The 26,798-nt window shown below is 41.9% G+C and overlaps 1 protein-coding gene across 1 annotated transcript; it reads left to right on the forward strand.

Moving 5' to 3' along the window:
- Positions 1-20,545: 20,545 nt before the first annotated feature.
- Positions 20,546-24,786, forward strand: LOC134478818 (sperm motility kinase Y-like). The gene is made up of 3 exons (XM_063276964.1): positions 20,546-21,142; positions 22,213-23,805; positions 24,519-24,786. Exon 2 carries the CDS (start codon positions 22,233-22,235, stop codon positions 23,760-23,762), a length of 1,530 nt encoding a protein of 509 aa, XP_063133034.1. The 5' UTR covers positions 20,546-21,142; positions 22,213-22,232; the 3' UTR covers positions 23,763-23,805; positions 24,519-24,786.
- Positions 24,787-26,798: the final 2,012 nt, after the last annotated feature.

Here is a 26,798-nt window from a genome sequence, read left to right on the forward strand (position 1 = left end):
ACCGGGAGTACCAAACCCGCGGATCCCGGCCCGCAGCAGCTCTCTGCTCCCAAACCCCGTGGGAGAGAGACCTCACTGCCTGGTCAGGTGGGCACTCCTGAGGCTGCAGAGCAGAAGAGACCACCAACACTGCTCACCCCTGCCCACATCCCTGGCCCAATAGGAAACTGTTTAAGGCCTCTGGGTTCCCGCAGAGGAGGGCCCAGGTGCAGCAGGACCGCTGCGTCTGAGACACCACCAGAACCTGAAGGGACAGACGGGATAAACAGTTCTCTGCACCCAAATCCCGTGGGAGGGAGAGCTAAACCTTCAGAGAGGCAGACATGCCTGGGAAACCAGAAGAGACTGCACTCTGCACATATATCTGACGCCAGAGGAAAACACCAAACTCCATCTGGAACCCTCGTGCACGGAAGCTCCCGGAAAGGGCAGCGCAGATCTTCCTGGTTGCTGCCGCCGCAGAGAGCTCATAAGCAACACCCCACGAGCAAACTTGAGCCCCAGGACCACAGGTAAGACCAACTTTTCTGCTGCAAGTGACCTGCCTGGTGAACTCCAGACACAGGCCCACAGGAACAGCTGAAGACCTATAGATAGGAAAAGCTACACGCCCAAAGGCAGAACACTCTGTCCCCATAACTGGCTGAAAGAAAACAGGAAACCAGGTCTACAGCACTCCTGACACACAGGCTTATAGGACAGTCTAGCCACTGTCAGAAATAGCAGAACAAAGTAACACTAGAGATAAACTGATGGCGAGAGGCAAGCGCAGGAACCCAAGCAACAGAAACCAAGACTACATGGCACCATCTGAGCCCAATTCTCCCATCAAAACAAACATGGAATATCCAAACACACCAGAAAAGCAAGATCTAGTTTCAAAATCATATTTGATCATGATGCTGGAGGACTTCAAGAAAGACGTGAAGAACTCCCTTAGAGAAACACAGGAAAACATTAATAAACAAGTAGAAGCCTACAGAGAGGAATCGCAAAAATCCCTGAAAGAATTCCAGGAAAACATAAATAAACAAGTTGAAGCCCATAGAGAGGAGACACAAAAATCCCTGAAAGAATTCCAGGAAAACACAATCAAACAGTTGAAGGAATTAAAAATGGAAATAGAAGCAATCAAGAAAGAACACATGGAAACAACCCTGGATATAGAAAACCAAAAGAAGAGACAAGGAGCTGTAGATACGAGCTTCACCAACAGAATACAAGAGATGGAAGAGAGAATCTCAGGAGCAGAAGATTCCATAGAAATCATTGACTCAACTGTCAAAGATAATGTAAAGCGGAAAAAGCTACTGGTCCAAAACATTGGTCCAGGACTCAATGAGAAGATCAAACCTAAGGACAATAGGTATAGAAGAGAGTGAAGACTCCCAGCACAAAGGACCAGTAAATATCTTCAACAAAATCATAAGAGAAAACTTCCCTAACCTAAACAAAGAGATACCCATAGGCATACAAGAAGCCTACAGAACTCCAAATGGATTGGACCAGAAAAGAAACACCTCCCGTCACATAATAGTCAAAACACCAAACGCACAAAATAAAGAAAGAATATTAAAAGCAGTAAGGGAAAAAGGTCAAGTAACATATAAAGGCAGACCTATCAGAATCACACCAGACTTTTCACCAGAAACTATGAAAGCCAGAAGATCCTGGACAGATGTCATACAGACCCTAAGAGAACACAAATGTCAGCCTAGGTTACTGTATCCTGCAAAACTCCCACTTAACATAGATGGAGAAACCAAGATATTCCAGGACAAAAACAAATTTACACAATATCTTTCTACAAATCCAGCACTACAAAGGATAAGAAATGGTAAAGCCCAACATAAGGAGGCAAGCTATACCCTAGAAGAAGCAAGAAACTAATTGTCTTGGCAACAAAACAAAGAGAAGAAAAGCACAAAAACATAACCTCATATCCAAATATAAATATAACAGGAAGCAATAATCACTATTCATTAATATCTCTCAACATCAGTGGCCTCAACTCCCCAATAAAAAGGCATAGATTAACAAACTGGATACGCAACGAGGACCTTGCATTCTGCTGCCTACAGGAAACACACCTCAGAGACAAAGACAGACACTACCTCAGAGTGAAAGGCTGGAAAACAACTTTCCAAGCAAATGGTCGGAAGAAGCAAGCTGGCATAGCCATTCTAATATCACATACAATCAATTTTCAACTAAAAGTCATCAAAAAAGATAAGGAAGGACACTTCATATTCATCAAAGGAAAAATCCACCAAGATGAACTCTCAATCATAAATATCTGGGCCCCAAATACAAGGGAACCTACATACGTAAAAGAAACCTTACTAAAGCTCAAAACACACATTGCACCTCACACAATAATAGGAGATTTCAACACCCCCACTCTCATCAATGGACAGATCATGGAAACAGAAATTAAACAGAGACGTAGACAGACTAAGAGAAGTCATGAGCCAAATGGACTTAACAGATATTTATAGAACATTCTATCCTAAAGCAAAAGGATATACCTTCTTCTCAGCTCCTCATGGTACTTTCTCCAAAACTGACCATATAATTGGTCAAAAAACGGACCTCAACAGGTACAGAAAGATAGAAATAATCCCATGCGTGCTATCGGACCACCACGGTCTAAAACTGGTCTTCAATAACAATAAGGGAAGAATGCCCACATATACGTGGAAATTGACCAATGCTCTACTCAATGATAACCTGGTCAAGGAAGAAATAAAGAAAGAAATTAAAGACTTTTTAGAATTTAATGAAAATGAAGGTACAACATACCCAAACGTATGGGACACAATGAAACCTGTGCTATAGAGGAAAACTCATAGTGCTGAGTGCCTGCAGAAAGAAACAGGAAAGAGCATATGTCAGCAGCTTGACAGCACACCTAAAAGCTCTAGAACAAAAAGATGCAAATACACCCAGGAGTAGTAGAAGGCAAGAAATAATCAAGCTCAGAGCTGAAATCAACCAAATAGAAACAAAAAGGACCATAGAAAGAATCAACAGAACCAAAAGTTGGTTCTTTGTGAAAATCAGCAAGATAGATAAACCCTTAGCCAGACTAACGAGAGGACACAGAGAGTGTGTCCAAATTAACAAAATCAGAAATGAAAAGGGAGACATAACTACAGATTCAGAGGAAATTCTAAAAATCATCAGATCTTATTATAAAGGCCTATATTCAACAAAACTTGAAAATCTGCAGGAAATGGACAATTTCCTAGACAGATACCAGGTACCGAAATTAAATCAGGAACAGATAAACCAGTTAAACTACCCCAAAACGCCTAAGGAAATAGAAGCAGTCATTAAAGGTCTCCCAACCAAAAAGAGCCCAGGTCCAGACGGGTTTAGTGCAGAATTCTATCAGACCTTCATAGAAGACCTCATACCAATATTATCCAAACTATTCCACAAAATTGAAACAGATGGATCACTACCGAATTCCTTCTATGAAGCCACAATTACTCTTATACCTAAACCACACAAAGTCCCAACAAAGAAAGAGAACTTCAGACCAATTTCCCTTATGAATATCGATGCAAAAATACTCAATAAAATTCTGGCAAACCGAATCCAAGAGCACATCAAAACAATCATCCACCATGATCAAGTAGGCTTCATCCCAGGCATGCAGGGATGGTTTAATATACGGAAAACCATCAACGTGATCCATTATATAAACAAACTGAAAGAACAAAACCACATGATCATTTCATTAGATGCTGAGAAAGCATTTGACAAAATTCAACACCCCTTCATGATAAAAGTCCTGGAAAGAATAGGAATTCAAGGCCCATACCTAAACATAATAAAAGCCATATACAGCAAACCAGTTGCTAACATTAAACTAAATGGAGAGAAACTTGAAGCAATCCCACTAAAATCAGGGACTAGACAAGGCTGCCCACTCTCTCCCTATTTATTCAATATAGTTCTTGAAGTTCTAGCCAGAGCAATCAGACAACAAAAGGAGGTCAAGGGGATACAGGTCGGAAAAGAAGAAGTCAAAATATCAGTATTTGCAGATGATATGATAGTATATTTAAGTGATACCAAAAGTTCCACCAGAGAACTACTAAAGCTGATAAACAACTTCAGCAAAGTGGCTGGGTATAAAATAAACTCAAATAAATCAATAGCCTTCATCTACACAAAAGAGAAACAAGCTGAGAAAGATATTAAGGAAACACCACCCTTCTTAATAGACCCAAATACCAAAGTACCTCGGTGTGACTTTAACAAAGCAAGTAAAAGATTTGTACAATAAGAACTTCAAGACTCTGAAGAAAGAAATTGAAGAAGACCACAGAAGATGGAAAGATCTCCCATGCTCACGGATTGGCAGGATTAATATAGTAAAAATTGCCATTTTACCAAAAGCGACCTACAGATTCAATGCAATCCCCATCAAAATACCAATACAATTCTTCAAAGAGTTAGACAGAACAATTTGCAAATTCATCTGGAATAACAAAAAACCCAGGATAGCTAAAACTATCCTCAACAATAAAAGGACTTCAGGGGGAATCACTATCCCTGAACTCAAGCAGTATTACAGAGCAATAGTGATAAAAACTGCATGGTATTGGTACAGAGACAGACAGATACACCAATGGAACAGATTTGAAGTCCCAGAAAAAAACCCGCACACCTATGGGCACTTGATTTTTGACAAGGGAGCCAAAACCATCCAATGGAAAAAAGATAGCATTTCCAGCAAATGGTGCTGGTTCAACTGGAGGTCAACATGTAGAAGAATGCAGATCGATCCATGCTTATCACCCTGTACAAAGCTTAAGTCCAAGTGGATCAAGGACCTCCATATCAAACCAGATACACTCAAACTAATAGAAGAAAAACTAGGGAAGCATCTGGAACACATGTGCACTGGAAAAAATTTCCTGAACAAAACACCAATGGCTTATGCTCTAAGATCAAGAATCGACAAATGGGATCTCATAAAACTGCAAAGCTTCTGTAAGGCAAAGGACACTGTGGTTAGGACAAAACGGCAACCAACAGATTGGGAAAAGATCTTTACCAATCCTACAACAGATAGAGGCCTTATATCCAAAATATACAAAGAACTCAAGAAATTAGACCGCAGGGAGACAAATAACCCTATTAAAAATGGGGTTCAGAGCTAAACAAAGAATTCACAGTTGAGGAATGCCGAATGGCTGAGAAACACCTAAAGAAATGTTCAACATTTTAGTCATAAGGGAAATGCAAATCAAAACAAACCTGAGATTTCACCTCACACCAGTGAGAATGGCTAAGATCAAAAACTCAGGTGACAGCAGATGCTGGCGAGGATGCGGAGAAAGAGGAACACTCCTCCATTGTTGGTGGGATTGCAGACTGGTAAAACCATTCTGGAAATCAGTCTGGAGGTTCCTCAGAAAATTGGACATTGAACTGCCTGAGGATCCAGCTATACCTCTCTTGGGCATATACCCCAAAAATGCCCCAACATATAAAAAAGACACGTGCTCCACTATGTTCATCACAGCCTTTATTTATAATAGCCAGAAGCTGGAAAGAACCCAGATGCCCTTCAACAGAGGAATGGATACAGAAAATGTGGTACATCTACACAATGGAATATCACTCAGCTATCAAAAACAATGACTTTATGAAATTCGTAGGCAAATTGGTGGAACTGGAAAATATCATCCTGAGTGAGGTAACCCAATCACAGAAAAACACACATGGTATGCACTCACTGATAAGTGGCTATTAGCCCAAATGCTTGAATTACCCTAGATGCCTAGAACAAATGAAACTCAAGACGGATGATCAAAATGTGAATGCTTCACTCCTTCTTTAAAAGGGGAACAAGAATACCCTTGGCAGGGAAGAGAGAGGCAAAGATTAAAACAGACACAGAAAGAACACCCATTCAGAGCCTGCCCCACATGTGGCCCATACATATACAGCCATCCAATTAGACAAGATGGATGAAGCAAAGAAGTGCAGGCTGACAGCCGGATGTAGATCGCTCCTGAGAGACACAGCCAGAATACAGCAAACACAGAGGCGAATGCCAGCAGCAAACCACTGAACTGAGTATAGGACCCCCGTTGAAGGAATCAGAGAAAGAATTGGAAGAGCTTGAAGTGGCTCGAGACCCCATATGAACAACAATCCCAAGCAACCAGAGCTTCCAGGGACTAAGCCACTACCTAAAGACTATACATGGACTGACCCTGGACTCTGACCTCATAGGTAGCAATGAATATCCTAGTAAGAGCACCAGTGGAAGGGGAAGCCCTGGGTCCTGCTAAGACTGAACCCCCAGTGAACTAGATTGTTGGGGGGAGGGTGGCAATGTGGGGAGGATGGGGAGGGGAACACCAATAAAGAAGGGGAGGAGGGAGGGGGATGTTTGCCCGGAAACCGGGAAAGGGAATAACACTCGAAATGTAAATAAGAAATACTCAAGTTAATAAAAAAAAAGCAGTGGGGAAAAAAGGCAGCATCAATGCACAGCAGCATTCCTCACACCACACAGTCAGTGCACAGCAGCATCCCTCACACCACACAGTCAGTGCACAGCAGCATTCCTCACACCACACAGTCAGTGCACAGCAGCATTCCTCACACCACACAGTCAGTGCTCAGCAGTATACCTCACACCACACAGTCAGTGCACAGCAGCATTCCTCACACCATATTCAATGAACTGCAGTGTTCTTCACACCACACAGCATCCACAGCCATGAGCATCTGCACACTTTTTCACAAAGCTCGAGTGCAGAATGCCCTTCACTGATTCCTTTAAAACAAATACTGGCCACATCTGCAACACTGCCTTGGACAACAACTTAACATACATTTCCAGTTTATACCGGCCAGCACCCTATGCAAAAACAAGGTCAGAACAGCACAATGAAATCACACAGCAGGAAATGAGCAAAATCCTACCCACATATACCCTGGAATCTTCACTAGTTAGGAAAATTTCTATTTTATGGTTCCAAACTTCTAAGAAAAATACTCCTGTAAAATGGACAATTGGGTCAGAAAATGCCTATGGACTTGGAATACTCAAAATGATTATTTATAAAGTCTAAAACAGCTACAAATCTAAAGGAATGAGAAACATAACAAGTGACCAGCCCTTACCCACATCAGGACAGAAAACCAGCTTGGTACTAAATAATCCAGCATCTGCCTTCTCTATCTTCCATTTAAACATAATTTATAAATTTTAAAACAAGAAATTAACTTCTTGGAGGAAGCAGTTAACAGCATTTTGTAAGGAAATATTATCCAGAAAGTACTCTACTGGAATTCATACCCTGGAACTGAACAGTCAAATGCACTTACAATAGCATTCTATGGAAAGCTAATGAAATGTTTGAGAAAAATCTTAGGTATGGTATATAATTTCAGGATCATCAATATTCTGCTTAGAGATCATAATATAACAACAAAAGAGTTTTGGATCACATAGGGAAATATTATACAATGCAGTCATGTGCATGAAGCCTTACCCGGACATTACTGGAATTAGCACAACATTATGTGTATACTTTTGTACTAACAATAAAAATAACTTACCATAATAACTGTGAGATAGTATATCATATAATAATGTATCATAAAAAGTGACTTCAAGAAATGAAGAAAAATTTCTAAAGAAGGAATCAAGAAGATGTTATTTTATATGCACACCATCTGTATTTCCACCCAGTAGTTAACATTTTAGTTTACCTTTTTCATTGGTGAGACTGGTCCATTTTCTCCCCTGCAGTAGGGAGTAGGGACAAGGCAGCAGTCATCAAGTATGCAGTGTGTTACTGTTTCATAGGCATACAACCTGTGTTTTATTTACATATAAATATATGGATGTATGTAATAAAATTATGAATAAAATAATAAATTACATTGTACATTAATATATAAATAGAAATTATATATTATAAAAGAGAATTGTCTTATATAGGGTTCTTTAGAGTCACAGAACTTATGGGTAATCTCTGTACAGAGAGACAATTTGTTGATGACTTGCAGTCTGTAGTCCAACTCCCCAACCATGATCAGCAGCAGGTATGAATGGGAGTCCAAGGATCTAGCAGTGGCTCAGTCCCACAAGGCAGGCAGACAGGCAGGTGAAAAAGAGAGACTCTTCCTCCTTCCAATGTCCTCATGTAAATCCCCAGCAGAAGGTGTGTCCCAGGTTAAAGGTGCATACAACTACAGCTGGATCTGGGACTTGCTTTGTCCCAGGTGACCTTGAACTCAGAGACCTCCTTGCCTTAAGCTCCTGAGATTCCTAGCCAATTTGCCTCATGATCTCCATGCCAAGATGCAGTTCAGAAACTTGTATCTCCCAGCCTCAACATCAGGATCAAAGGTGAGCTTTACAATTCTGGGTTGTAGTTCATTCCACTTATAGTCAAGTTCACAACCAGGAATAGCCACTACGAGTATATACGATGTGTCATTATACATGCACAATATATATACATACATATATATATATATATATATATATATATATATATACATATAAATTTGAAAACACCACAACATTTTATTAGTATATGTTAACCGAGTAAAGTGACAGATGTGGCATTTGTCTGCACATCATGCATGGGTGGGAGAAGAAATTAGAAGCCCTTGCATCAAATGAGGAGCTGCAGTTAACAGCAGCTGATAGAAATTCATTCTTCCTTGGGGGAAGGCCATTGGTACGACTCCCAGTGAACAGCTGTACACACAGTATGCAAGCCTGACCAGGTCTAACAGGGCTTAATGAGATACAAAAAATGTGTTTATGTGTATTTCTGTACACACACACACACACACACACACACACACACACACACACACACACAGAGGGGTGGTTTAGTGGTGCTGACTTTTAACCCAGGATCTGATTCAGGTGGACCTCTGTGAGTTCTAGACTAATCTGATTTACACAGCCAGTCCCAGACTAACAAGGGCTATAGAGTTAAAAGGGGGATTCTGAGAGGAATCTTTTAGAATTTGGAGGAGAGAAGTTAGGGTTGATAAGACCATATTTTACTGTATAGATGTATGGAAATTTAAATAAGTGAGAAAATACATGAAGTAACTGAGAGGAAAAAAGTACACTCAATAATGGCAACTTTTTGAACTGACTTTTGTCCAGTTACTTGGCAAAGCAGAAATAAATATGCCTTTAACTGATTTCATCTATGGCAATGCCACTTTCCTTGAGTCAAAACACTTAACATAGATGATTGGAAATGACCTTGAAATCACAGTTACCCTCAGCATCCATGGGCTACATTGAAAATTTATAGTTCTGATTAAGAAGCTGGAAGATATTTCATAACTTTGTATTATCCACTGCGGATTATTTTATAGATCTATAGAATTCCACAACTCAGCTGTTAATTCATTCAATTCTCCCAGGAAACATCCATGATACAGTAATGATGCCCTAATCTCTTTGAACAGGTGCTCTGGTGCAGAGTTTGCCTGAGATAGCCCAACAGCTGCATCCTCTCTTGTCTCCTTCTAGAGAGCTTCATGACTCTGCTGAACAGAATATAAAGTTGGTTATTTGTTTGGATTTTACTTGGGATTTTTGGTTTTAGCCTTTTCCCTGATATCTTTCCATGATATATATTCTATTTTTCTAACTTTGATTTTAGTTCATTTCAAGCACATTATGCTACATGCAATTTTAAAATAACCCAGCACTAAGTCTGGCTAAACACAGGCATCAGAGTTTCACGCAACCTCCATGGCTACTTCTATGCACTTGTTACTCTGCATCCTAAGGCTCGATTGCTAAGCCGATTGTGAACCAGTTTAACATAAAATACCTTGACTACTCAAGATGAAATTGCTCTTTGTTTGAGCATGTGAAAAGATAGTCTTTTTATGAGCCAAATTTAATAATAACCAATCCTAAGTCTTTGCTCATGCCTTGTGAAGGATGGCATAAGGAATCTTTACCTTTCTTGTTTGGTTCTCTAGAATTTTCTAGTTCTTCAGGGTGGCTCCCTCTGCCCTTTCTGATCCAGAGAACTCTGGAAGGAGTCCAGGGCCTAATTACTTTTCCTATAAGCAGAAACATAAGGTCTTTCTCCCAAACTATCATGTCCTTTAGCCAGTAACCAGAAAGATTTTTAGCTTGACATCTTTCCCAGAAAAATAGTACAATAACCAGAAAATTCAAAATCACACACATTTTGAAAATTAACTTCTCAACAAAGTAACTAAACCAAACAAGCACAGTAGAAACCTTACTTTCCGGCCTTTTCTAAACTGCCAGGCCAGGATATTGAACCCACTTTTGAGAGAACAGGAGCATCCTGTGAGACACTGAGACTTTCCTAGAGGATTTTATCCTCATCCAATCTCTGTTGTCTGCTTTGCAGGTTGTAGTTTTTCTGTTAGCTCAGCTTCTCCCTGCACAGCAGGAGCTCCCAGATAATCTGGGCCCATTTTCCTTGAGTTAGCTCTGAACCTCAGGAGGAATTCCCCAAGTGACTGAGGCCAAAATTGTGTCCTCTTCTATCCAATTAAACCAAATTAGCAACAACTAAACCAAACTTTATTAAAAGCAGGCACCCTTTACTTTCCCTCTCTGCCTGGAGCCATTCATTATACTGATTCTTTTTACAGGAGGAGAACTCAGAGCCTGATAGGGGTCTGTCTATCCCTGTGTTTAAGATTCCCATGTGCTGGAGTCCCTTGACTCATCTCTGCTCATTCAGGAATCTAATTCTCTCATCCCTAGGACAAGAATCCTAACTCCCTAGTGGATTGTTGACTACCACACTCGACGTCATCTATTGCATGTAGTTTTAAATTGAACCCATGCTAATTCATTCTATGCTCTGGTATCAGTGGTTAGGTTCACCCTACATGGCTAGTTCTATGCAGCCATCTTGTCTTGGTTCCTGCTGTTAGTTTGCTACTTTAACCAAACAAATTTTAACTGAAGTGCCTGGAGTGCTGTTGCATTTCTCATCCCACCCACACCCTCTGGCTGGCCTGCAGAAGGCTGGGTAAAGTTCCTCTCACAGGACTTGCCTTAGTCATTTGAAATGAAAATACCAGAGGTTTATACTAACCAGATTTACATGGGTAAATCTCCAAGTCAAAAACGCCCATGCAAGGAACAGAAAACTCAATAATATAACGACAAAGTGTGCGATTAGATTGGACAAATACACCTCTACACTACTCTATTGCCCATTTATGAAATCTCTAGCTACTTGTGGCTCCTCCAGGCCACAGGGGTCTGCTCCATTTTTAACCTCTTCCTCCTCCATCTACTTCTTGCCCACATCCTCCATCTCTATTTTTCTTTCTCTCCCTTTTCCAATGCATTCTGCTCTACCTTTTCCTTCCATTGTCCAATCAGAGGAAGTAACCTTTATTTGGCTAATTACTATTTCACCTGACATCATCTGAATATGTGATCTATTGCACTACAGGTCCACCCTGTTGGGAAAGCAAAAATACAAAGAGCAATCCACAAGACATTTTGCTCATTTTGAGTTAACACATATAGTAATTTTACTACATCTTTTTCATCATTTTTATTCTATTCTTATTAAGTTATTTCTAGGGAATATTTGTAGTTTTTAACTACAATGCTTACACATAGTAAGGAGGAGTTACAACACCCTAGACCTTAGCAGAATCTCTGAGGAGGTATACTTCCACTGTCAATACAAAGACTTAAGGACCATGGGACACAGGAGCAACACCAAGGTCCCAATACCACACCATCAGCTCCCTGGCAGCCCCATGACCATCAAACTGCTTCTAAAGAAGCAATGGTGCCAGCCACTCATGACCAAGGCAGAGACAATGATGATGGTCGACCACCTGAACAGCATCTTATTTCCCCAAGTAAGAGCTCATTGAAGGACAACAGTTTTATGAAAACACCAGAAAATGGGGGTAAGGTAGAGGAGGATAAAGTCAGGCAAATATTTAGGCAAATTAGAGCAACTGTGAGCTAATGCCATGAGCACGGTATAGTACACAGGGAACTCAAACCATATAAGATTATTTTGGACATAAATGGATAAGTTAAAATCATAGACTTTCTTTCGCATTAGAACACAAGTTGAACCAGGGCAATGCTGAACTGGCACTGTGGTGCTTTGTCTTTTGGAACTCCTGAACTCTTGCCCAGAAAACTTTATGATAGTCCACAAAATGACATTTGGACCTTAGTTTTACATGGTACTTAAAAAGTTAAGATCTTTACTCTGTATTCATACTAGATTTGAAAAGACTTGTTGTGGCAATTGTATTCTGCCACCTGTTGGGTGTTAGAAGAGATGGATAACCTGCTTAGCCTCTTAATGATACTCAACATGAAATATAGGATGACAGTCACTGATGTGATGATGTACCGCTGGTTAAAGGAAGACCGGAAGGCTTTCTCAAATCCCTATGAGGACTGAGCTCCATCACACAAGACCCTGTAATTGTGGACGACATGGAACATATTGAGTCCAGAGCCTAAGATATTACAATGTATAATCAACCCATGGGATCATGTTGCTTACTGTCCTGGCAAGTTCTCCAGGTGCAAGGCTGAACAACAGAGGCTCACACATTGAGTTCAGTTATTCCCTACCCTTGATGATAATGATTCATTCCCTTTGGGCTCAAGAGGAGTGGAAGCTACCCCACCCTAAGCACACTGGTCTCATCATCCTCCAATGGCTTTCTGTTTCCCTGCGGCCATAAACTGGTCCATGATTAGGCATAAGAGCACCTGGTGCTGCCCTTCTCTCTTCAGGCCACTCCAGATGACACCCACACTGGAGAAACATGCATCCATGCCTCCAGTGTCGCCTGAATACACTAAATAATCAGCCTCACTGAGAAGAACAATGGCAATAAGAACACAGAAGCCAATCTACTCTCCTGGTATGCCTCAGTAGGGAGAAAGTCTGTCCTCAGCTAGTGCCAGCCCAGAGGCTTTAGGGACAGACCAAGCAAAAGTGGTGTTCCTCCTGTAGAGAGGAAAAACTACACGCCCGAAAGCAGAACACTCTGTCCCCATAACTGACTGAGAGAGGAAAACAGGTCTACAGCACTCCTGACACACAGGCTTATAAGACAGTCTAGCCACTGTCAGAAATAGCAGAACAAAGTAACACTAGAGATAATCTGATAGCGAGAGGCAAGCGCAGGATCCCAAGCAACAGAAACCAAGACTACATGGCACCATCGGAGCCCAATTCTCCCATCAAAACAAACATGGAATATCCAAATACACCAGAAAAGCAAGATCTAGTTCCAAAATCATTTTTGATCATGATGCTGGAGGACTTCAAGAAAGACATGAAGAACTCCCTTAGAGAACAAGTAGAAGCCTAAAGAGAGGAATCGCAAAAATGCCTGAAAGAATCACAAAAATCCCTGAAAGAATTCCAGGAAAACATAAATAAACAAGTAGAAGCCCATAGAGAGGAGTCACAAAAATCCCTGAAAGAATTCCAGGAAAACATAAATAAACAAGTAGAAGCCCATAGAGAGGAGACACAAAAATCCCTGAAAGAATTCCAGGAAAACACAATCAAACAGTTGAAAGAATTAAAAATGGAAATAAAAGCAATCAAGAAAGAACACATGGAAACAACCCTGGATATAGAAAACCAAAAGAAGAGACAAGGAGCTGTAGATACGAGCTTCACCAACAGAATACAAGAGATGGAAGAGAGAATCTCAGGAGCAGAAGATTCCATAGAAATCATTGACTCAACTGTCAAAGATAATGTAAAGCGGAAAAAGCTACTGGTCCAAAACATACAGGAAATCCAGGACTCAACGAGAAGATCAAACCTAAGGATAATAGGCATAGAAGAGAGTGAAGACTCCCAGCTCAAAGGACCAGTAAATATCTTCAACAAAATCATAGAAGAAAACTTCCCTAACCTAAAAAAAGAGATACCCATAGACATACAAGAAGCCTACAGAACTCCAAATAGATTGGACCAGAAAAGAAACACCTCCCGTCACATAATTGTCAAAACACCAAATGCACAAAATAAAGAAAGAATATTAAAAGCAGTAAGGGAAAAAGGTCAAGTAACATATAAAGGGAGACCTATCAGAATCACACCAGACTTCTCGCCAGAAACTATGAAGGCCAGAAGATCCTGGACTGATGTCATACAGACCCTAAGAGAACACAAATGCCAGCCCAGGTTACTGTATCCAGCAAAACTCTCAATTAACATTGATGGAGAAACCAAGATATTCCATGACAAAACCAAATTTACAAATATCTTTCTACAAATCCAGCACTACAAAGGATAATAAATGGTAAAGCCCAACATAAGGAGGCAAGCTATACCCTAGAAGAAGCAAGAAACTAATCGTCTTGGCAACAAAACAAAGAGAATGAAAGCACACAAACATAACCTCACATCCAAATATGAATATAAAGGGAAACAATAAGCACTATTCCTTAATATCTCTCAATATCAATGGCCTCAACTCCCCAATAAAAAGACATAGATTAACAAACTGGATACGCAACGAGGACCCTGCATTCTGCTGCCTACAGGAAACACACCTCAGAGACAAAGACAGACACTACCTCAGAGTGAAAGGCTGGAAAACAACTTTCCAAGCAAATGGTCAGAAGAAGCAAGCTGGAGTAGCCATTCTAATATCAAATAAAATCAATTTCCAACTAAAAGTCATCAAAAAAGATAAGGAAGGACACTTCATATTCATCAAAGGAAAAATCCACCAAGATGAACTCTCAATCCTAAATATCTATGCCCCAAATACAAGGGCACCTACATACGTAAAAGAAACCTTACTAAAGCTCAAAACACACATTGCACCTCACACAATAATAGTGGGAGATTTCAACACACCACTCTCATCAATGGACAGATCATGGAAACAGAAATTAAACAGTGATGTCGACAGACTAAGAGAAGTCATGAGCCAAATGGACTTAACGGATATTTATAGAACATTCTATCCTAAAGCAAAAGGATATACCTTCTTCTCAGCTCCTCATGGTACTTTCTCCAAAATTGACCATATAATTGGTCAAAAAACGGGCCTCAACAGGTACAGAAAGATAGAAATAATCCCATGCGTGCTATCGGACCACCACGGCCTAAAACTGGTCTTCAATAACAGTAAGGGAAGAATGCCCACATATACGTGGAAATTGAACAATGCTCTACTCAATGATAACCTGGTCAAGGAAGAAATAAAGAAAGAAATTAAAAACTTTTTAGAATTTAATGAAAATGAAGATACAACATACCCAAACTTATGGGACACAATGAAAGCTGTGCTAAGAGGAAAACTCATAGCGCTGAGTGCCTGCAGAAAGAAACAGGAAAGAGCATATGTCAGCAGCTTGACAGCACACCTAAAAGCTCTAGAACAAAAAGAAGCAAATACAACCAGGAGGAGTAGAAGGCAGGAAATAATCAAACTCAGAGCTGAAATCAACCAAGTAGAAACAAAAAGGACTATAGAAAGAATCAACAGAACCAAAAGTTGGTTTTTTGAGAAAATCAACAAGATAGATAAACCCTTAGCCAGACTAACGAGAGGACACAGAGAGTGCGTCCAAATTAACAAATTCAGAAATGAAAAGGGAGACATAACTACAGATTAAGAGGAAATTCAAAAAATCATCAGATGTTATTATAAAAGCCTATATTCAACAAAACTTGAAAATCTGCAGGAAATGGACAATTTCCTAGACAGATACCAGGTACCGAAGTTAAATCAGGAACAGATAAACCAGTTAAACAACCCCATAACTCCTAAGGAAATAGAAGCAGTCATTAAAGGTCTCCCAACCAAAAAGAGCCCAGGTCCAGACGGGTTTAGTGCAGAATTCTATCAAACCTTCATAGAAGACCTCATACCAATATTATCCAAACTATTCCACAAAATTGAAACAGATGGAGCCCTACCAAATTCCTTCTACGAAGCCACAATTACTCTTATACCTAAACCACACAAAGACACAACAAAGAAAGAGAACTTCAGACCAATTTCCCTTATGAATATCGACGCAAAAATACTCAATAAAATTCTGGCAAACCGAATTCAAGAGCACATCAAAACAATCATCCACCATGATCAAGTAGGCTTCATCCCTGGCATGCAGGGATGGTTTAATATACGGAAAACCATCAACGTGATCCATTATATAAACAAACTGAAAGAACAAAACCACATGATCATTTCATTAGATGCTGAGAAAGCATTTGACAAAATTCAACACCCCTTCATGATAAAAGTCCTGGAAAGAATAGGAATTCAAGGCCCATACCTAAACATAGTAAAAGCCATATACAGCAAACCAGTTGCTAACATTAAACTAAATGGAGAGAAACTTGAAGCAATCCCACTAAAATCAGGGACTAGACAAGGCTGCCCACTCTCCCCCTACTTATTCAATATAGTTCTTGAAGTTCTAGCCAGAGCAATCAGACAACAAAAGGATATCAAGGGGATACAGATCGGAAAAGAAGAGGTCAAAATATCACTATTTGCAGATGATATGATAGTATATTTAAGTGATCCCAAAAGTTCCACCAGAGAACTACTAAAGCTGATAAACAACTTCAGCAAAGTGGCTGGGTATAAAATTAACTCAAATAAATCAGTAGCCTTCCTCTATACAAAAGAGAAACAAGCCGAGAAAGAAATTAGGGAAATGACACCCTTCATAATAGACCCAAATAATATAAAGTACCTCGGTGTGACACTAAACAAGGAAGTAAAAGATCTGTACAATAAGAACTTCAAGACACTGAGGAAAGAAATTGAAGAAGACCTCAGAAGATGGAAAGATCTCCCATGCTCATGGATTGGCAGGATTAATATAGTAAAAATGGCCATTTTACCAAAAGCAATCTACAGATTCAATGCAATTCCCATCAAAATACCAATCCAATTCTTCAAAGAGTTAGACAGAACAATTTGCAAATTCATCTGGAATAACAAAAAACCCAGGATAGCTAAAGCTATCCTCAACAATAAAAGGACTTCAGGGGGAATCACTATCCCTGAACTCAAGCAGTATTACAGAGCAATAGTGATAAAAACTGTATGGTATTGGTACAGAGACAGACAGATACACCAATGGAACAGATTTGAAGACCCAGAAATGAACCCACACACCTATGGTCACTTGATTTTTGACAAAGGAGCCAAAACCATCCAATGGAAAAAGGATAGCATTTTCAGCAAATGGTGCTGGTTCAACTGGAGGGCAACATGTAGAAGAATGCAGATCGATCCATCCTTATCACCCTGTACAAAGCTTAAGTCCAAGTGGATCAAGAACCTCCACATCAAACCAGACACACTCAAACTAATAGAAGAAAAACTAGGGAAGCATCTGGAACACATGGGCACTGGAAAAAATTTCCTGAACAAAACACCAATGGCTTATGCTCTAAGATCAAGAATCAACAAATGGGATCTCATAAAACTGCAAAGCTTCTGTAAGGCAAAGGACACTGTGGTTAGGACAAAACGGCAACCAACAGATTGGGAAAAGATCTTTACCAATCCTACAACAGATAGAGGCCTTATATCCAAAATATACAAAGAACTCAAGAAGTTAGACCGCAGGGAAACAAATAACCCTATTAAAAAATGGGGTTCAGAGCTAAACAAAGAATTCACAGCTGAGGAATGCCGAATGGCTGAGAAACACCTAAAGAAATGTTCAACATCTTTAGTCATAAGGGAAATGCAAATCAAAATAATCCTGAGATTTCACCTCACACCAGTGAGAATGGCTAAGATCAAAAACTCAGGTGACAGCAGTTGCTGGCGAGGATGTGGAGAAAGAGGAACACTCCTCCATTGTTGGTGGGATTGCAGACTGGTAAAACCATTCTGGAAATCAGTCTGGAGGTTCCTCAGAAAATTGGACATTGAACTGCCTGAGGATCCAGCTATACCTCTCTTGGGCATATACCCAAAGATGCCTCAACATATAAAAGAGACACGTGCTCCACTATGTTCATCGCAGCCTTATTTATAATAGCCAGAAAATGGAAAGAACCCAGATGCCCTTCAACAGAGGAATGGATACAGAAAATGTGGCACATCTACAGAATGGAATATTATTCAGCTATCAAAAACAACGAGTTTATGAAATTCGTAGGCAAATGGTTGGAACTGGAAAATATCATCCTGAGTGAGCTAACCCAATCACAGAAAGACATACATGGTATGCACTCATTGATAAGTGGCTATTAGCCCAAATGCTTGAATTACCCTAGATACCTAGAACAAACGAAACTCAAGACGGATGATCAAAATGTGAATGCTTCACTCCTTCTTTAAATGAGGAAAAAGAATACCCTTGGCAGGGAAGGGAGAGGCAAAGATTAAAACAGAGACTGAAGGAACACCCATTCAGAGCCTGCCCCACATGTGGCCCATACATATACAGCCACCTAATTAGACAAGATGGGTGAAGCAAAGAAGTGCAGACTGACAGGAGCCGGATGTAGATCGCTCCTGAGAGACACAGCCAGAATACAGCAAATACAGAGGTGAATGCCAGCAGCAAACCACTGAACTGAGAATAGGACCCCCGTTGAAGGAATCAGAGAAAGAACTGGAAGAGCTTGAAGCGGCTCGAGTCCCCATATGTACAACAATGCCAAGCAACCAGAGCTTCCAGGGACTAAGCCACTACCTAAAGACTATACATGGACTGACCCTGGACTCTGACCTCATAGGTAGCAATGAATATCCTAGTAAGAGCACCAGTGGAAGGGGAAGCCCTGGGTCCTGCTAAGACTGAACCCCCAGTGAACTAGTCTATGGGGGGAGGGCGGCAATGGGGGGAGGGTTGGGAGGGGAACACCCATAAGGAAGGGGAGGGGGGAGGGGGATGTTTGCCCGGAAACCGGGAAAGGGAATAACACTTGAAATGTATATAAGAAATACTCAAGTTAATAAAAAATATATATATAAAAAATACTCAAGTTAATATATACATATAATATATATATATATATATATATATATATATATATATATATATATATATATATACACACACACTGAGGTCAACCCTAGATAGGGCATAGAGTAATCCACACATCATGGGATTCAATGGGGCGTTTTATGAAAGAGCTATTTCCCAGGAGCACACCTGTGTGTCAAGGCCTCCCTTCCAGCTAGGCCTTTGGAATCTCCAGTGCTAAACACTGTCTCTTCCTTTGCAGAAGTGAAACATAATAAAAATTCACACTTCACAGTACAGTGAATAGCAGTAATCCCGAAAGGTGTAAATAGAACCGTTTAGTACCAGAGTATGTGGATTGATGTTATATGAAATGTGTGTGGATGCCGTGCAGTATCCTCTTCCATGTACCTACATACTGAGCAACGACCCTGTACAATTTCTCTCTAGACAGAACCATCTGGAATTCACTCACTGAGGGACTTATGCCCTGGAGTGGCAGCTACAGGTAGGACTTGTGCAACCATGTCACGAAGCGAAGAGACAGAGATGCATGGATTAAATGGAGAGAAGCAGATTGGAATGGTGGAGAGGCTAACCTGCCAACAACTCCAAACCCCCAGCAGGATGACAATGGAGAACAGCGAGCAGTTTCCCAGCCAGCCTCACTCTCCATAGACAGACTTCTTCCAGTCCTTCCATTTTCCCAAGGAAAGAAAAGTTCAAAAAGCAGGGACAGGGAAAGAAAAACTGCTCTACTCCCAGGAGCCAAGGACAAGCCCCCTGGCACCTCCCTGTCTGAGCCCATAAGCAGAGACAGCCCAGTCCTGGGATCATCTCTAGAGGCTCAGGGACCCAGGCAGATGAGCCCTTGAATCACAAAGGGTTCCTCTACAGCATTCTATGGGTGTCAGTCCTGAGTCCCTGAGCCTGAGGTGCTCTGCACAGCTATTCAGAGAAGCCTTCTCCTGATCTCTGTACAAAGATCTCTGTGTTGGATGTCAGAGGAGAGTGTCCACCCAGCATGGGTTGGGGCTCTGGCCCTCTAATCTGTTGGTCCATGTTAACTTCTCCACAGAGAAAGCTTATGAGCTTTGCTGATGCATCCATTAGGCGTTTGGGGGATTCAAACTCAAGTCTCTGCCTAGTCCTGCAGCTTTGTCTCAGGTGTTTGATGATAACCTAGAGCCTTTCTGAGGACTTATGAGAACAGTGTCCTCTTGATGGGTCAGTTTAGAAACAGCTTTGTCTTTAAAAAAAGAAAACTATACCATCAGTTTGAGGCTAATCCTTCAGAATTCAAAGATAACGTGACACCCTGAGTGTAGACATGAGGACTTCGAAGCAGGATGCAGAGTAAGCATTCAAAACAGAGAACTATGGACAGCTAAACATCTTACAGGGTTTTATTTCTAACAGCCTAAAGTCTTTCCATAGCCCATAGAAGCCACGGTCTCAGAGTCCTTCCCAACCATGTTGACAGGTCCTATTGTGACCTCATGAGGAGCGATTGTGAGGCGGCCCAGCAAACACATATTAAGCTGTTGCCAGGCCTGGAATTCTTTGAGTGCTTTGAGAGGAGGTGTGGAGTGGAGCCCTCTGCGACTTGGTTGTATCTAGTGAGCTGTGTGTGGTTGTATCGAATTTTACTGTACTGTGTATATGTGTATGTATCAGTGTGTGTAAGAGAGTGTGTGTTGACAGATTGGCCTGTGTGTGAGTGCGTGTACACTTTTGCCTGTGTGTTTGTCAGTATATGTAGGAGTGTGTGAGTTTACAGGTTTGTATGTATGTATGTGTTTGTATGTGTGTATGTCTTCTTGTGCGTATGTGTATCCCTGTGTGTATGTGTGTATGTGTCTGACGTGTGTTTTTCCAGGTTTGCTTGTGTGTAAGTATGCGTGTTTTGTGTGAATCTGGGTGTTTGTAAGAGTTTGTGTGAGTATAAGTTCACTTCTGTGTATTTCTGTGTGTGTGCCTGTGTGTGTGCCTGTGCCTGTGTGGGTGCCTGTGTGTGTGTGTGTGTGTGTGTGTGTGTGTGTGTCTGTGTGTGCACGTGCCCATCCCCTTTTGCCCCTTGTATCTATATTACCTGCACCTCAGTGCAAGAGAGTGTAGAGGCCAGAAGTCACCCCGGCTGCTGTTCCTGAGGTAGGTTCTCAACCTTATTTTCAAGACAGGCTCTCTCACTGGCCTGCAGCTGCCCAAGTATCTGGGCTGGCTGACCAGTCGCTCCCAGGCATTTGGTATGCCAACCCCATAATATCAGTTTAAAGGCCTATGGAGATGGCTGGCTGCCTATTTCTTGATTGATTGATTTTTGGATGACTTCAAGAGAAAGAATTAGGTCACATATTGCCACGCCACTGGCTATTTCCTTATTGGGGTTTTGTTTTTTGTTTTATTTATTTATTTATTTATTTATTTATTTATTTATTATGGATTGCTGGTTTCATTTTTTAGTGGTATGTTCTCACATGCTATATTACTGCTTTGATTATTTACGGTTCTGCAGTCGGATGATTAAGTCTATCTCCATTTTCAATGTCCTGCGGTTTCATCCTTTTACATTATTCCTGTTTCTCTATTTATTGAGTACAAGCAATCATTGGCTTAGACTTGATACAAATTTGCCCATTGTGACACTTAGACTCTTCGGCCTTTGTTTAAGGTTTACTGTTCACTGATATTTAACTGCCTTATTCCTTGTGGTTGGTTAATTTTAATTTTCAGTATTTTGCTCTGGAGAGTTGTGGATTTTTGTGGATCACTAGGTCCTGAAATTCAATGGAGTTTTCCCTTAAGTGTTGGCTTTTTATATTTGTTTGTTTTGTCTTATACTCAGTCTTTCTCCTCTCGTTTCTTTCATCTGTTTTTTTTTCTTCAATGAACATCTATTCATAGTATTGACCATCTTTGGCCGCCCAATCCTATTGTAGTATGACGATTTTTATTTTCATCATTGCATTTACTATGTGTGTGCTCTTGGCTTTCTCTTTTGGGGTTGGTTATTTGGGTGGCTTTTACTTATGACTCTTCATATTTTCCCCTTAACTTTTTCATAATTTTGCTCTATTTTTCTAGTCTAGTTTTTACTTTGTCTTTGTTTGTTTTTTTTTTCTTTTTCTTTTGTTTGTTTCTTTTAGGTACCACAAGTGTAATTTTAGCTCCTATATTGCTCCATCTTTTTCATTATTTGATTCCATTTTTGTTATTTTTAGGTAGCATTAGTACTGATAAAATGCCTACAGAGACTGAGGAGGAGTTACCAACCCCTACACCCGAGCCCAGTATCTCTGAGGAGGGCAACTTCCATTCCCAATACCAAGTATTGGGGACAATTGGGCAAGGGGGCAACGCCAAAGTCCTCCTGGCCCACCACCGGCTCACAGGAACCCCGGTGGCTGTCAAAGTTCTGCGAAAGGACAAGCAGTGGTTCCAGCCAGCCATGATGGAAGCAAACATAATGAGAAAGATCAACCACCCCAACATAGTGTCTCTCATACAAGTTATTGAAAAGAAAACGAGAATATACCTCATAATGGAGCTGGTGGAAGGCCAAGAACTCTACCAGTACATCAGAGAGTCAGGGCACATAGAGGAGGATGAGGCCCGGCAAATATTTGAACAGATATTGTCAGCAGTGAGCTACTGCCATGGAAAGGGGATTGTTCACCGAGACCTCAAACTGGACAATATAATGATTGATAAAAACAAAAAGGTCAAAGTCATCGACTTTGGGCTTAGCACCCAATTTCAACCTGGAAAAATGCTAAACCACCACTGCGGCACGTACTCTTTTGGTTCCCCTGAACTCCTCCTTGGCCATCGGTATGACGGGCCGAAGAATGATATGTGGATTATAGGAGTGGTCTTGTACTGTATGGTAGTGGGAAAGCTCCCATTTGATTCAGTGATCATCCAAGAACTGCAAAGACAAGTAGTGGCAGGGGTATATCCTGCTCCCTGTGGGGTTTCAAAAGAACTGGAGGACCTCCTTAGTAAATTACTGAGGGTAAATCCCAACTTTAGACCAACAGCAAGAAAGGCGATGAAACACCCTTGGTTCAAAGAACACTGGAACGGATTGATAGGTCCCTATGAAGAAATGCTTCCCCTCACACCAGACCCGGCCATTTTGGATGCCATGAAAAGCATTGGATTCCAAGCCTCTGTAGTAAAACACTCTTTAAAACAAAGAAAATATAATGAGGAAATGGCAACTTATTTCTTTCTACAAAAGCAGGCTCTCCAGGGGGATGGCTGCACAGCCCAGGCACAGCAAGTGAGTCCCGTTGTAGCACCATTTCCTAGCCTTGATCCTGCTGCTGCTTTTAGATTAGAACCAAAGAGGAGTGGAAGCCTGCCAGTCCTTGGCACCTTGCGGGTGTCATCCTCCCATGGTCACGTATCTCACTATGGCCAGAATGCTCATCCAAAAGGAGGCAAAAGATCCACTGTGGCTGGTCGTCTCAGGCCTCTACCGATGACACCTACACAGGACCACTATCACAAATGTGCCGTGAGTGTCCCATGCATTCAAACAACAAGCATCTTCACTGAGAAGAGTAGCAATAAGGAAATCAAAGAAGACAACCCACTCTCCCACAGAGCCCCATTAGAGGATAAGCCCATCCCCAGCAGGGTCCGGCACAGAGGTTTTAAGGGGTGGACCAGGAATATAGCAAATGCCCTGATAAAGCTGTGTTGCTGCATGCCAAGGAGAAAGAAACCTCGCCTGGGGCAGAACAGAATCTCCCCCCAGAAATGAGCCACAGGGAGAGTCCAGAGAACAAGCAGCAGGCATAGCCCAGGTACCTTTGTGCTTTGTCCTTTTCAGTTTGCTCTATGCTGGTCCTTCCTCTGTCTCTGGTTTCCATTTTCCCCACAATTCTTACCTTGTATCTGCTCTAAGTTCTTTATGAGGTTTCCCCAACACCAAGCCTTCTCCCTCTCCTTGATTTCTCCTCTTCCCAGCAGGGACCCAATAGGATTGATGAGTTCCACACTCTACAGAGTTTTCTAGTTGGCCCATCCCTTCAGATGGCCTCCAGCTCCCCCTTAGGCCAATAGCTCCCACAGGGTGAGGACTAGAGGGTCATGGGCTCATGGACTCCTCCAGGGGCTACTGATCTTTTCACATGTGGTCATCAATCACAAGTGCTGCAGAGCAGAGTCTTATGTTTTCAAATGTAACATCCCATTCCATTATGCCTCAAAACTAATTAACAAGGTTTGTCATTGAATAAGTATCAACAACCTAGTTTGTGGGTTATAGTTGATGGTCAGAATCCTGCATGCATGCATATTGTTTTGCATACTGGTTTTTTTTTTTGTTCCTAAGACCTAGTGATCTATTGAATTTTATAGGTAGTAGTTCTAAATGTTTTCTTTCAAAGACCTCAACTGAGAAGTAGAAAAAAGAAGTTATAATATAGTAAGGCAAATCAAAGCCCCAAATGGTAAGCTAAGAATTCTACCTCACTGTCTTTTTTGCTTGGAATAAATTGTCTTGTCTATTTCACAGTGTCATCTGGAAATTCTTTCATGTCCTCAGTATAAACAGTAGGTGATTTCAGACACATGGCAATGGAAAAGACACCAGCAGAAACTACAGCAGCAACAGGAGTAGCAACAATAGCAGAAACAGCATTAGGCACAGCAGCAGCAGGAGGAGGAGAGCGAGGAGGGTAGGAGGAGGAGGAGGAGGAAGATGAAGAGAGGAGGAGAAAGAAGAGGAGGAGGAGGAAGAGAAGGAAGAGGAGGAGAAAGAGGAGGATGAAGAGCAGGGGGAATATTTTGATTCCCTGTCCCCGTGAGAATTGCTGATGACTACTTCTGGACACAGATATCATGCTGAGAACTGTTTATCAAAATGATTTAACAGAATATTAATGTTCATAGAAGACATGTCAATGTTCCTGAGGGCATGCAGCCCTGGAAAAGAGAGCCAGATGGCAGAGGCAAGCAGTGTGGAATGTTCTTACTGAGGAAGACCTTCTCAAAGCTGATGATGTAATAGGTATGAAGGAGCATTTCATGGGAGTCACAGTCCCATGCCCCTGTGTCAGGGCACACAGAGCTCCTAGCCTTGCATCCTGCGTGAGAGGGGACCTGGAATATTCCCTGATCCCCACAGGGTCCTGGATTGCATGGTTCCCCCTCAGTTATGGTCCTCACTGTGCCTCATGGGGTACGCAGCTTCTACGGGCTGAATTTATATCAGTGATTAACTGGAGCTGGACCACAACCACATAACAGGCAAGCCCTGGGCACTGAGGACATTAAGAGCAACAGACAACATCTCCTCCACTGCTTCTGACTCTGCTCCACAAGGCAAGGTAGCTCCCACACAGCAGGCATCCAGCCTAACTCCCAGCAGGGAGAGTGTGAGATGTCTGTGGATGAGCCCACAGGGACTACAGGATTCTGTGGGAAGACATCTGGTAGCTTCTGGAGCAGCTGCAGCAGCCAGGACACATGAACTACAGTGGAGGTGAGCTATAGGACCAGGTAGCAAAGAGCCTGCTCTGGCCAATGCTGATCTGAATCCCTGGGTGCAGGCTGGAATAGTCACTCAGGGCTATTAGAGTGAAGGCCAGCCAAGGGCATACAATGTGTCACTAACATTCTTAAAGTCTTGTCCAGGAAATAAACCACTGGCCTTGACCAGTAAAGTTGAGTCCAGACTCATGGGCTACAGGATAGCAGATTGAACTGAGTCTGAATTCCCATGAGTATGACCTCTGGCTGCTCCCTAGGCTCAGTATAGATGAGCATGAGAAGGCACCATTGCTGTGTTTGCAGGAGTAGCAGAGAGCTCAGAATACATGACCCACTCCTAACCCAGACTGGAGCCACTCTGGGGAGGAGATAGCATCATTTGAGAGATGGGCTTATGCGGGACACTGTGCTCTGGTTTGTGGCACATACAGCTCCTGTCTTTCTTGCTGACAGTTCAGATCCTCAGCTGGCCTCATCACGGACAGTCCCATGAGGAGTGGGTGTTTGTTTCCTGCTTCACAGTTAGGGCAGGAACAAGCCCAGACGCAGTGAGTAAGGACAGTGCTTCTGTCTTGACCCAGCTTCCTTGTCCTACCCCCTCCCCCAACTCATATCAGGAGCCACCCAGAGACCTTCATAGGAGTGTGGGTCATGTTAATCGGAATGCACAGCTGGAGATTAAATTCTGGGTAAGGTCTCCATACAGCCCTGGTGGCTCCCACACCCTGCCTACCTAAGTTTTCCCAATTGGGTCCTCAGGGTCGTGGAGAATCTTCTACAGGCTGCCGTGAAGATACAGCCAGTTTCTTGGTAACATTGTGTTTAGCAGAGGTTCTCTGCTTCAGGCACAGGGCCTTCCAGTGAGAGGGTTTGCTGAGTAGCACACCAGGACCAGAAAAGTGTAGAGCTCTCCAGTGGTAGACATGAAGTACTGCAGGAGTTTATTTCCTGATTTCTTCACATCTACCTTGTTCTAAAGGCTTTTCGTCAGACACATAGGGACCTAAGAAACTTGAGTTTGAACCCCCATAGGGAACCCAGGACACTAAACCAGCAGCCCCGTTAAACGTCGGCAGAGGACAGTCTGGGCTCTGTGTTTATAGAATGGCTCTAGACTGGTATGAAGACTGATTGACCAGCCAGTCAAGGAGAGTTAGGGACAGTTAGAGACTTGGAGGAGAGCATGAGCGGCAGACACAGCAGACTCCAGGCCAACAGTGGAACCAGTTCATTTAATAGAGAAGCATATGCCCTCCAAAAAGGCTGTCAGCTTAAGGCACTGCACAGAAGACCCGACCCAATA

The sequence above is a fragment of the Rattus norvegicus genome, chromosome 1 (genome assembly GCF_036323735.1).
Source record: "Rattus norvegicus strain BN/NHsdMcwi chromosome 1, GRCr8, whole genome shotgun sequence".
Taxonomy (NCBI): domain Eukaryota; kingdom Metazoa; phylum Chordata; class Mammalia; order Rodentia; family Muridae; genus Rattus; species Rattus norvegicus.

Coding starts and splice junctions, on each gene's coding strand:
- LOC134478818 (XM_063276964.1), top strand. CDS start 22,233: ATGCCTACAGAGACTGAGGAGGAGTTACCAACCCCTACACCCGAGCCC.